The sequence below is a fragment of the Engraulis encrasicolus genome, chromosome 19, assembly GCF_034702125.1.
Source record: "Engraulis encrasicolus isolate BLACKSEA-1 chromosome 19, IST_EnEncr_1.0, whole genome shotgun sequence".
NCBI classification, from domain to species: Eukaryota; Metazoa; Chordata; class Actinopteri; order Clupeiformes; family Engraulidae; genus Engraulis; species Engraulis encrasicolus.
In genome coordinates, this window is record NC_085875.1 from 39,405,097 (window position 1) to 39,418,739 (window position 13,643).

General features: G+C 50.3%; 1 protein-coding gene across 1 annotated transcript in view; it reads left to right on the top strand.

Moving 5' to 3' along the window:
* The window catches only part of akap6 (A kinase (PRKA) anchor protein 6), a 215,741-nt gene that overhangs the window by 196,729 nt on the left and 5,369 nt on the right, over positions 1-13,643 (top strand). The window contains exons 12-15 of the mRNA XM_063184362.1: positions 688-984; positions 6,673-9,525; positions 9,938-10,753; positions 12,746-12,862. Of these exons, the coding sequence (XP_063040432.1) occupies positions 688-984; positions 6,673-9,525; positions 9,938-10,753; positions 12,746-12,862 (4,083 nt within the window). The remainder of the gene's footprint in view (positions 1-687; positions 985-6,672; positions 9,526-9,937; positions 10,754-12,745; positions 12,863-13,643) is intronic.

A 13,643-nucleotide genomic window follows, 5' to 3' on the forward strand; every position in this document is an offset into this window, starting at 1 on the left:
ATACACCTACATCTGTCTGTCACAGACTTATTTTATGAGATAACTTTTGAATAGTTGGATGGGTTTTACTGGTGGCTGAGTTATACTGATAATCTATGTAAGGCATATAAACTGGTCAACAAGCTAATAGTCATGATACTGTAAAAACTCTTTTTATTGTTGATTTCTTCAAAGGTGTCAAACCTTATATCACAATGCTTTTTATCCATTTTTTCTTTATTCACTAACCTTTATTTTGTCCTCTCTCCTTTGTCTCCCTTTGTATTTGTTCCTCCTTCTCTCCTTTCACTCTTACTTTCTTTCCTTTCTACCACACTCACCCTCTTCTCGTGTCCCTCTCTTCACTCTATTTTTCAATCTCTCTGCCAACATCCCTCTCTTCCTCTTGTTTCACTCTTTCCCTCTTTACGTCACTGTCCGTCTCACCCTACGCCACTGTCTCCCCCTCTATCTCTCCATCTTTCTGGCCTATCGCTGTCTCTTCTTCACTTCCTCTCACCCGATCACTCTCTCCACCTTCCTGTCTGCCACAACGTTCCTTCCTCTCCTTCTACACTCCTCCCACTTACCTGTACTCCACCTTTTTTTATCTGTCTCTCCCCATTCTCCTCCTCATTCTCATTCAAACACTCCATCGTCTTCCTCCTTCCTCCTTCCTCCTCCTCTCCTCCACTCTCTCCTCCACAGTCTCTGTGTATGGAGGTGCGTGGTCGTCGGCGCGGCATGGCGTCAGTGCTGCGTCTGTGCCAGCGTCTCCTGGAGGAGCCGGAGCAGGGAGGCCACCAGGGGGTCTCTGCTCTCACCTCCTCCTCCACCTCCACCTCCACCTCCTCCTGCGCCTCCTCGTCAGCAGTGATGGACCCGGAGGCGGAGCGGGACAGCCTGCAGCTGCTGGCTGTCAATCTGGAGCGCCGCTGGGAGGCCATCGTCATGCAGGGCCTGCAGTGGCAGACGCGCCTGCAGAGGGAACTGGGCCACGAGCAGGTGAGGGACGGACGACACACACAACACCTCTCACCTGACATGACACACTCTCACTTGCACTCACACACTGATACCCAGAGACATTAACCGGCTTGTGCAGGAATAGACACCCACAAACTGACACAGACACAGATGCTAACGTACATGCACAACACCTCAACTTACACACTCTCATTCGCACTCACACACTGATACAGAGACACCGGCCCTTGCAGGAATAGACACCCACAAACTGACACAGACACAGATGCTAACATACACACCTGACACACTCTCCTTCGCACTCATACAGTACACACTGATACAGAGATACTGGCACACACACGGACACAACCAGTACACAAAGACACAACACACACACTGATATAGCCAGACACTTTCCCACTCACACTCTTGATACAGACACACACAGACATAGCCAAGGCAGAGACACACACAGACACAGGCACTCTCATTTACACAAAGACTACACACTAACGTACACTCTCTGACACTAATATAGACACAGACACTCACTCACAGACACAGACAAGACAGGTACACAAGCACACAAGCACAGAATACAAGCACAGATGTCCTCATACACACACAGTGACAGACACACAACACCTCATTGACACACCATCTCAAACAGACACAGGCACACTGTAGGGCACAGACCCACAAACTCACACACATGCTGACACAGATGTAGGGACATGTTCACCTGAGAAGACCATCACCTGGTTTATTTATACATTGCCTTTTATGTATGCATGCCTTCACATGCTGTCATTTAACTTAACACAACTGCTTTCAACACGGCACAATTGCTAAATAATATAAAGTGCATGTATGTGTAGGCTACCGTACTCCCACTGGGGTCCATGATTTGCATTTTTTTAATATATCGTGACAAAACACATAGTGGTTTTGTGGATAGTTTACTCAAATAAAAAAAATGGTTCACCTGAGCCTCAGATCGCGAAAAGTATTTATACGCATCTAATGGTTCTTTAGAGAACTGTTCCCAATTTCTTTCTGAAGCATTGGAAAGAGTTCTTCCTCTACAGTATAGCTCTACAGAGCTGGTCTGGAACTGACCCCATTATTTGTATTAGCGTGTCATTGTATGACCAATACAACTTAAATAGGGCAGGGATCAGGTGAAAGTGAACTGTGAGCAGACTAGACCTCTATCGTTTTCCCCTTTTAAGATGCTATCGGGCTCCAGCGCAGATATCAGTGGTGTGGGATCCATTCCAGTCCTGAGCTGTAACTAGGGCTTCCTCAAGTATCCTGATGAGAACAGCTCTCTTCCACACACAGACTTGCCACTCTAATTACACAGCAATGTTCCATCAATGCCGAGATAGAGACAGTTTTAAAATATGCTGCACTCCCAAAAACTACTGTTAGTACTATTTTGTAGAGTGTAACACAATACACCATGTACGTATGTAATATACCAAGACTGAGTGGAATGTATCATGGTAGACTGGATTCTGGTAAATATTGGTTAAAACTTTGATATAGAGGACAAATGTCCTGAATGCCATTCAATGCCTGTTGTTACAAACAAGAGTTGCACTCTAAGCATTTTGTGTCTTCTGATTACTTGGGCATCTGCAGAGGCAATGGCACCACAATTATTATTTTCTAAAGCATGCTCAAGGTCCACCACGTACGTACATTTATTTAGAGATGGCTAATATTCATGGCTAGTCTGACTCTGTGCCAAGTGCAAACAATGAATATTTCACATAAAAGAGGAGGGGGATGAATATTTAAAAATCTACAAGTAGTGGCCAAATGAAAATGATCGAGTGGGCAGAATCTGAATTTTTCATCGCGTTTGTCTAAGCAACAGACTGAGGAATTCCACAGAGTAATGGCTGGATTTTAAATATTCATTCGTTTCAGCTTTGCATGGAGTTAAATTGGCACTGAAGATTTGGGTTTGCAAAAATTGCGTGGAAAAAAAAGAGCAAGTTTGATCATTTTTATTTTAAACTGTATGTTTCATAGGTAGTGTTTAATTATTGTGTATGGCCTCTGCTTAGTAGGGTGGATAGGGAATGGCCTAGATACGAATAACCAAACAGCAGTAGCTGGAGACATTTTTTGTCACTCATATACTTTTAATAATACTAAAAGATTTTTTTATCACTCAATGTTTTGGGTAGACTTATAACTGGCTCAATGTCAGCTGGGTCAAAACCTGCCTCTAACCAGCCTCTAACACAAAACTGCATTTTCTACTGAGGGTCTGAGTAGGCTGTATTGACATCTCTGTATTAAAATGTTCCTTTTGGAGATGTAGACTGCTGACGTTTAGGATGATTTGATCTGCTTTTACCCAGTTACCAGTGTATGCAGTAAGTCTGCCAACTGTATGCACTAAAAGTCAGTTAAATAGAAACACATGCTGGCCACACACTGTAGGCAGATGATGAGGGAGTGGAGGGAGGGGGGAGTCTTATAACAAGTCTAGCTTAATGTGTTATGATGAATTGAAACCATACATACCTGTATTTCAGAATCTCACATAAAGGCCTTTGTGCATATAAGCATGACACCTAAGTATACCTCCATTTACCGCAGAAAAGAAAAATCAATAGAGATTTCTAAAGCAGCCATTCATCGCGTGTGCACTTTTCAGCACATTTGGAACATTAAGCACTCACAATGAGAGACGATTGGTTAAAAACCTGTCAGATAAGCGCCAGCTTAGCACACACACACATGCGCGCGCACACACACCTACACACACACACAGACACACACACATACACACACCTGTGTGTGTGTGTCCTGGTCCAAATCGATACCTTAACACAAACATCCTTTGATCCAAGCCCAGTTTGTCATCCAAGAGGCAGCTCAGCATGTATTCTGCTGGTCGTGAGGTGCCCTGCCCCACGGTGATGGACCCAGCATGGGGAGGGGAGGGGAGGGGAGGCAGCAGGGTAGCCAGCAAATAGGAGAGTCAGGGTGGGCAATGTTAGACAGAGAGGGAGGCAGAGGCAAGCAGCTGGGGCTGGGGCTGGGACTGGGGCTGTAGCTTGGGCTGGGGCTGGTGCTTGGGCTGGAGCTGGAGCTGGGGCTGGGGCTGGGGCTGGGAGATGTATGGATCTGCTTAGGGATTCGTCTGACGGGTGTAACCTGGCCAGCCGTGGGTTATTTAGGCCCGGATGATGGCGGCGGTAATATAGTGCAGCACAACTGTAATGGAGCCATAATAGTGATGTATAAGACCTGCGAAGCGACAGCGCATTACATTGGAATATATAGAACACAGAGGTGGCAGAAAGTAGCCGAGGGAGAGAGAAATAGAAAGAGGGAGAGAGGCGGAGAGGCAGAGAGAAAAGGGAGGCGGTGGGAGGGAGAGAAGGACAGACGGGGAGAAAAAGAGATAGATTGGAAAAGATAGACAGGGAACAAGGAGAGCGAGAAAGAGAGAGAGACAGAGGGAGAGAGGGAGAAGCGCGAAGGTGCCCTGTGCTCTGACTGAGCGCTGAACCCAATCGATTACAGGTGTTGCCAAAGAATAATTGGCCGATCATAGTGTGTTAAGTGCTCCCGTATAACTGAAATAACTCCCTCCACCACGGCCCAGTGTGCTCTGTTTCCCGGCTGAAGGCCAAGGCCTGTGGACCAGAGAGAGAGAGAGAGAGAGAGAGAGAGAGAGAGAGAGAGAGAGAGAGAGAGAGAGTCCCACGGTGACTCAGACACAGGCAGATAAGAGACACCAACCCCAACAACCACCCGCCCCCGCAACCCGCACCCCATCCTGCTCCATCCACTCCACCCTCAGAAACCATCCCTGAACAAGAAGGCACTCAGTGACTTACTTTAAAGGACAGAGGAGAAAACGGGGCCATAGGCTTGGCTGTGCACCTCTCACCAGTAAATGAAATGAAAACAAGAAAAATTCTCCTATCCCCGCTATTTCCTTTCCTTTCCTTTTCTTCCCCGCCGCTTTTAAGCGCCCAGTAGTTGTGTTAATTAGTCCGTTAAAAGCAATCAGAGGAATGTATTGATGTCCATTAAATCTGGGGGAGAAAGACAGCGCTCCTTTGTCATGTATATTGGCCTGTTGGGCCAGTGTGGTGCCTCTCTCTCTCTCTCTCTATCTCTCTCTCTCTCTCTCTCTCTCTCTCTCTCTCTCTCTCTCTCTCTCTCTCTCTCTCTCTCTCTCTCTCTCTCTCTCTCGCTCTCTTTTTCCTCGGGGTTGGCTTGCAACATTCTTGGGTGACAGCAGCTAAGCTCTAACGGTGGTAGTGTAGCTACCCTTCTAAAGAACAGAGAGGAGAGAGGTTGGGCACGTTTTGTGTGTTGTGTGTTTGTTGTTTGTATTTTTTTCTTCCTCCTCCTGCGTCTTTTTTTTTATTCCATCCTTTTTTTGTGTGTGCCAGGCTCAACTCTCAGCTCAGCTTTGCTCTCCTCTCCTCCTGTAGCCGGCGTTCCGTTACACCAGGGAGACAAATTGCCATGGCTCCGCTCGAGAGCTGACCTTGAGGGCCCGAAGAGCAATTTCGCTTTGTGTTTGTTGTGTTATGCGTTACGGGAGCAAGGGGGGAAAAAGAGGAGGGGGAGGTGGAGGTGGAGAGGGAGCAAGAAAGAAAGGAGAAATAAATGGGTGGTTTGTTTTTGTAAATGCACTAGTATGTGTTTGGTGTTCGCCTCGACTGAAATGACTAACGTCCTGCCGAAGGTTAGACGGGGAAACGTTGTTGCCCCCGCGTGTCTGTCTGGAGGAGAAATGGCTTCTCCCGCGTTATTAAATCCATATGAAACCATTAGAAGGTCAGTGTAACTGAGAGCAACTCCGAAAGCAACAAGTGCTGTCGTTTTTGTTCAACGCCATTTCCTGCCATAGCTTTTCCTTTATCGTGTGTATTATGATCGGCAATTGAGGATGCAAATAAACTCATGATAATGAAAATGCTATTGCAAACAATGCAGTTATTACTGCTTCACAGCCTTATTTTTTCCGATTAGGTGGACATTCACGTCGAGAGTGGTATAGTGTGAACTGAGGCAGAAATTATTTTCATGTGATTGAACTGACTTATTGTTCTCACAAGTGGAGGGTTTTTAACATGCACTAAGGGATCCCTGCCTAGTCATTAGTATTTCCCTTATCAGCAAGAAGAGAATAAACAGAAATCTAATAAAAATTCATTAAGAGGCCTGTATGACATACCAAGCAAGTGTTAGATTAGCGGGTTTATTAGATTAATAAGATATTAAAAAAGAATAACATCAACAGACCTCCCAAGCAGTAATGAGCCAACAAGCAATTTGTATAATAATGTTGCATGTATGAATTTGTGTATCTAAGCACATTTTTGTTTAAAGCCCATTTTTAAGGCGTTGATAGAGTGTGAATCTCTTACAATCTTTTATTATTGCAATCACTAACTTTTACAATTTATTTTGACTCTGTTTCCTTGTCTGTGTGGTGTTGTATGTGTGTGTGCATGTGTCTTTGTGTGTGTGTGTGTGTGTGCTTGTGTCTTTGTGTGTGTGTGTGTGTGTGTGTGTGTGTGTGTGTGTGTGTGTGTGTGTGTGTGTGTGTGTGTGTGTGTGTGTGTGTGTGTGTGTGTGTGTGTGTGTGTGTGTTCGTGTGTTTGCGTGTGTTTGTGTATGTGCGTTTGTGTGTGTGTGTGTGCGCGCGTGCGCTTGCGTGTGTTTGTCCTTTAGGTCCCGGGCACCCTTCTGGAACCTTCCCTGATGGACCTGCGTGGCCCCGCGGAGGACTCCTGGGAGTGGGACGAGATGGACATGACCATTGTCAACATGGAGTCACAGGAGATGGAGGAGGACGTAGCGCAGGACTGCATGGCTAAGCAAAAGCCCGCATGTGAATTAGCCGCCGCCGCCGCGTTGGCCTCCCTGGGGGAAATGCTACACGGCTCTGAACCGCGGCCAGGTGTCACACGACGCCGCGCGACCTTGGCTGGCCCAGAGACCGCCAGTCTCGTGTCGTCGTCACCCTCCACCTCCTCCTCGCTGCCTCCTCGCCCGTGCAGCGTGTATCAGGTGTACAGCATGCATAACGTGGAGCTCTATCAGCAGCCTCCGTTCCAATCCAGCCACAACACCATGACGAGCCCAGCCAAGGCACGGGGGAAGCAGGCACAGAAGAGGCTGAGCAAGGACTCGTCCTTCTCCTCCGTGGAGTCCCTGCCTGATATCCTGGGGGGGCTGCTGGGGATGAAGAAGGCCCTGGAGAGGGAGTCGTCTGCGCGCCGCTCGGGCAGCGAGAGTGGCATCCTCAGCGAGGGCGACACAGAGACCTCCGACATCTGCCTGCATTACCAAGGCAGCGGCAACGAGAGCCGGGTGAGCATCACCCTCTCCCCGGCGCCCGACAGAGAGCGTGGTGACGGAGCCGGCTCCCCGGAGCTGGACAGAGTGTGCGACGAGGACATCGACCGAATCCTGGAGAGAGCAAAGAAGTGTGCAGAGTTTGAATGTGAAGAAGCGATGATGCTGGGGAAGGAACAGAGGGCACGGCTGTCGAGGAAAAAGAGGGATGAAAACTTAGGAGGAGGAGGAGGAGGAGGAGTGGAGGGCAGGCGGAAGCACAAGAGGGAGCCCGTGGAGATCCTCCTAAACGGCCGCGACTTTGCCCTTGACGTCGACGGCGAGAGGCACAGCCACAGCGACTCGGGGACCTGCGATAACGACGGCGTGTCCTCGGACGGCAGGCCCCCCCGCAGGGAGCTGGCCCACCTCCTCTCGCAGGGCTCCTCTCTGGAGTCCCTCTGCAACACCGGGGAGCTGTTCCCCTCCAGCAAGGACGGCCTGCATCGCAGCACCTCCCTGGAGAGCTGGCTGGCCCCCTGCAAGACCCCAGAGGATGGCGGCAGCAGGGGCAGCCTGCGGGACCTCAGCCTGGGTGGTGGTGGTGGTGGTGATGGCGGCGCAGGGCACGGGGGAGAGCCCAACTCGGCGGCATCGGCTGCAGCTGCTGGGGAACTCAGCAGGAGGACCCTGGAGCTCCTGAAGCGTCTGGAGAACATCCAGAGCCCCATGGCCCAGAAGATGACCCGCAGCGTCTCGGACATCACGCTGCAGAGCAGCTCCCTCAGGCTGGCGGGCCGCGGCAGTGGCCCCCGCTCCTCGGGACCCGCCTCGTCCTCCATCAACGAGAGCTCGGCCGCCTCCATGACAGAGCTGAGCGGCACGGAGGACTCGTCCGTGGCCTCCGAGGACATCGCGGTGCAGAGGAACCGGCTGGCTCCTCCAAACTGCAACGCGTCCTTTCGCAAGCACTGCCACCGCAACCGGCACCAGGGGCTGGGTGGCGTCGCCGCCGCGCTGGCGGGCGAAGACGTGGACGCCAACATCAGCATGGTGGTGAACGTCTCCTGCACGTCAGCCTGCACAGACGATGACGAGGACGACAGCGACCTCCTCTCCAGCTCCACGCTGACGCTGACTGAGGAAGAACTGGGCATCAAGGATGACGAGGACTCCAGCGTCACCTCCGAGGAAGAGGATTACAACGAGGGGGCCTTCACGCTCGGCGGACTGGACTTCCAGAACTGGGCCAAGCCCGGGCGATCGCAGGCCCGCGGAGGTGGAGGTGGAGGTGGCGGCGGCGGCGGTGGCGGAGACAGAAACGAAGCCGACCTGGAGGACGAGCTGCAATGTGGGACGGCGCCGCGGGACGCACAGTCACCCCTCAGGGGAAACGGCGGACACAGAGGCGGCAACCACGAGAGGCACTTCCTGAGCCGCTCGGCGCTCAAGCTGCTGGAGTCGCACGTCAACGCCAAGAACGAGGGGCTGCGGCGGCAGGACGTGGTGGAGAGCAACCGCAAGGCGGCTACGCGCAACTACATCAGCCAGTTCGTGGACGACATGGAGAACGGAAACGTGGACAACGCGCACCTGAAGCCCAAAGACGAGGACGACGAGCTGCTCAGAGAGGAGGGAAGCCTCTTCACCAAGAAGGGAGAGTCCTTCAAAGACTGCTTCAACCCATCTGGGGGCGTTGGCCAATCACGGGGCATGGTGACGGCCGTTAGCCCCTCCTCCTGCGAGCAGCTGTCCATTCAGACCAAAGAGTCGTCACTCGAGAGCCAGTTAAAGGGAGAGATCCCCTGTCACAGTTCCCGTCACCACTCCCCCACCGCTTCGCCCATGGAGGACTGTACCGTCTCGCCACAGGGCATGCTGGGTATGCTGCATGGAAACAGCTGTCTCCAACAGCAGCAGCAGCAGCAACAGCAACAACAGCACTTTTGCTACCTGAACGACATTCGCGACATGCAGAGAGATGACATTCCCTCCCCTGACCCTCCCTGCTGCGTGCACTCTACCTTCCCCTGTGACGCCGACAACGAGAAAGACGAGAACGTGCACAACTTTGTCATGGAGATCATCGACATGACGTCGGTGGTGCTGAAGAATAAAGATGACGGGGTGGCGGGGGAGCAGGAGAGGTCGTGTAGCCCCAGTGGGCCATCGTCACCCTCCACGCTGGCCTCGCAGATACGGGACAAAGTGCTGGAGCACTCGCACCGCGGCCTGAACCTGCGAAAGGTATCACACACACACATACAGTACATACAGAACATAACCATACGGCACATAGGGTTAAGACCAAGAGATACATTTTTTGTATTCACAGATTGAAATCATAATGGTATGGTTACGTCTGACAGATGAATTCAATAGAACATCTGGTTGTGGATAGAATTGAGTTTTTATTGGGTTAACATTAATTAATTTCACAAATATTTGTGAAATTGATTTTTTTTTCCTAAGACCTGAATGTTGAAGTTGATGAAATGTACATGTGCATATTTGGTATATATTTTATATGTCTTACTTGTTTTCTCTGTCTATCGTATGATTTTTTTGATAATTTTAATTTGCTGACCACATGAATTCCCCTCCTGGAAAAATTCCGTTAATAAATTGTACTTTTATTTTGTGACTTTTTTCCCCCTAGGGCGACTTCTACTCCTACCTGTCGCTCTCGTCCCACGACAGCGACTGTGGCGAGGTGAGCTCGTGTCCTGACGGCGGCGAGGACGCCAGGAGCGGCGGGACGCCGGTGCTCTCCCGCACGCCCGACATCCTGCGCGACCAGGAGCTGCTGTTCGAGGCCTGCACCGAGGAGGTCTACCTGGGCCCGCCGCTCTGCTACAGCATGTCCGTCACCAAGCGACCGCGCCGACGCGACTTTATCCCCAGGGCCGGCGACGATGACAACCACCTGCCGGTCCCCGTCCCCCATCACCCCCACCACCACCACCCCCACCACCTCCAGGCTGATCTCTTCCACTCACCGTCACCGTCGCCGTCACCTCCTACTCTCCCTTCCGGCCCTGGCCGCCGTGAATACCAAAAAGCACACAGTGCTTCTCCAGGAAGTGCAGGAGCCGAGCCGCGGAGCCGGCCCCAGGACTGTAATGAGGGCCCTTATCTTAATCCCTTACCATGTGAAACCCTGATAGACACTGTTGAATGTTTTGCAGATACTAAAACGCTTGAATCCAATATTTCCCCTGTAATGACTAAGATAAGGGTCTCTTGCTCCAGTACAAATCCTTTAAAAGAGGGGGAAGACGGCGGCGGCCTGGGTATTAATCCTAAAATTAACTGTCCCGCGATAAGGAGGGCCGATAGAAAAGAGGAGCAGAGAGGCCCCGCTTCCGCTCCCTCCCCATCTCCTTCTCCTTCTCCTCCTGCGCACCGGATGAAACAGAGGAATGTCAGGAAAGGGCGCGGCTCTCTTCTGGAAGCGAAGGCCGGATACAAACAGGTGCGTTTTGGACACATTTACACCCTGCATCCTCTACCAGTAGGGGGGTACTCTAGCTGTTAGTAGGATGGTGTGGAGTGGGGTGGGGTGAGGGGATTTGGGGTGGAAACAGGGTTGTTTTCTCCCACAGCTGGGTGTCTCTGCCAGTAAGGGGATAGGGTGAGGGTGGTGGGTTAAAATCAGTTGGGGTGGGGTGGATTTGGGGTGGAAACAAGGTTGTTTCCTAGGAGAGCTAGGTGCATCTGGCAGTAAGGGGATAGGATGAGCTGGGTGGGGTTGTAACAATGAGCTGGGTGACATGGATCTGATGTGGGGGGAAGGAGGGGGTTGTTTAGCAGTGAGAGCTGTGTGCATTTGTGCAGAATTCATCTCAATTAGTGCGAGTCACCCCGGCGGCCTCTGGGGCGAGTGTGGAATGGATCTGGCACAGGGTTGCCTGCCAGAGCTGCCGCAGAGCCAAATGAGGACCTGGGTACGTCTCCAGAGACGCGCTGCTATTTTGGGGATCATTTTTTATATTACTCATCCGATCCCTCTTTCTCTTTCTCTTTCTCTTTCTCTTTCTCTTTCTCTTTCTCTTTCTCTTTCTCGTTCATTCTCTCGTTCTCTATCCCCTCTCTATCCCCCCTTTCTTTCCCTGTTTTTCACTCTATCCTTCTTTCTCTCTCCCTTTATAACGTTTCTTTGCTCTCTCTTTCTTCCTGTTTTCACTCTTTCTACCCTTCATTTCTTCCTCCCTCTCCAATTTCCTCTGTCTCTCTGTTTTCACTCTATCCCTCTTTCTCTCCTTTCTCCCCTTATCTCCTATCTCTCTCTCCCCCTGTTTTTCACCCTCTCCTCTTTCGTTTCTCTCCTCTCTGACTCCATCTCTCTCTCTCTCTCTCTCTCGCTCTCTCTCTCTCTCTCTCTCTCTCTCTCTCTCTCTCTCTCTCTCTCCTCCCATCACCACCCCCTACCCCTCCGGTGCTAATGCAAGAGGGATTTGCAGGCGTAGATTTAAAATTTTAAGGTCTAGAGAACAGAATAATCATAATCAGTCAGATTATATTATGATTCATAAGCAAGAATGCAAGGGAGAATCATTACTTTAATTTCATGACTGAATTAGCATGTGTCTGTTCTTTTTTAAGTGGTTTTTCTCCCGCATCTCGTAATATGCAAACTTTCCAGGACCACGCCTGCCTGCCCATCTCTCTCTCTCTATCTCTCTCTCTCTCTCCACCCTCTCTCTCAGTCCACAATTTCAAATGTTGTGACCTTAAACTAGGTGGATGTTAATTGATAAATAAGTCACTGATTGCTTTTTTCCCAGAAACGTGCCTCAATAATGGACACCGCAGTGGAGAGAGAGAAAGAGAGTGAGAGAGAGAGAGAGAGAGAGAGAGAGAGAGAGAGAGAGAGAGAGAGAGAGAGAGAGAGAGAGAGAGAGAGAGAGAGGGAGGGAGGGAGGGAGGCAGCGGCGGCGTGATGATAGTGGATGATGCGATTTAGCGCGAGCAACATTCATCTCCAGAAGCAGCGCATTATCATAGCGATGTTGACTTGTAGCTACACAGTGAAATTAGTGTTATCAGATTGGACGTGGATGGAGAGGCACTTCAGCTTGTATAGATAATTCCGACGGCACTACAACCGGCTTCCTTTCCTCTCCTCTCCTCTCCCGTCTTCAACCATGCGCTTGCTTGCTTGCGTAGATAATAGTAATGCTACTTTTAATTGTTTTTAAAACTCGTTTTTCAACAACTCTGACCTCATGTGATGTCTGTTTACAATACAATACTGACTTCTTATAATCTCTCTTTTTTCTTTCCCCTCTTTCTATCTATCTTCTATCTGTTCCTTTTCTCTCAAAACACCCCCATCTCTCCTCCCTGATCCCTGATCTCTCTCTCTTTCTCTCTCTCTCTCTCTCTCTCTCTCTCTCTCTCTCTCTCTCTCTCTCTCTCTCTCTCTCTCTCTCTCTCTCTCTCTCTCTCTCTCTTCCCTCCCCAGTCTCCAAGGTCAGAGGTGGGTGTCGGGGGCGTGGGGGTGTGTAGGGCAGCCGTGGGCAGTGCTGCTCGAGCCTCTGACAGCTCATCTGGGCCACGTACTGGGATCCCTCGGCCCCAGGTCAGGGTAGGTACTGTACCGCAGCCAGCACAAGATGTGCATCACTACACACACACACACACACACACGCACACACGCGCACACATAAGCACACGTGCGTGCACACACACACACACACACACACACACACACACACACACACACACACACACACACACACACACACACACACACACACACCCCATATGAGCGCACACACGCATATATACACACACACATAGACAGCATAGAAATACACATATAAATACACACACACACACACACACACACACTTGCAGATACAGACACATATAGGCACATACACAGCAGACATACACGCACACAAACGCGCGCGCACACAAACACACACACACACACACGCACACACACACACACACACACACACACACAGACACGTATAGATACACACCAGTGGCCTCATCACCTCCAGGCTGTATTTGCCCTACCTGAGAAAATATAGCCACAGGCCTCGGTTCCTTTTCACCAGACAGGCCCACAATTCCAAACAATACATTTTTTCCACCTCATTCCATACTGCAAGTAAGCAGATTACAAAATGTAGTCTTGGTCGGTGTCATTAAGTCTGTGCGTGCATGTGTGCGCGCGTGCGTGTGTGTGTGTGTGTGTGTGTGCGTGTGTGTGTGTGTGTGTGTGAAAGAGAAAGAAAAAGTAAATGTGTAAAAGGTACGGTGTATTGGATTTGCTTAGATGTGTCTCATGTACAGTATATGAGAATGTGTGTGTGTGTGTGGTGTGTGTGTGTGATGTGTGGGTGTGTGTG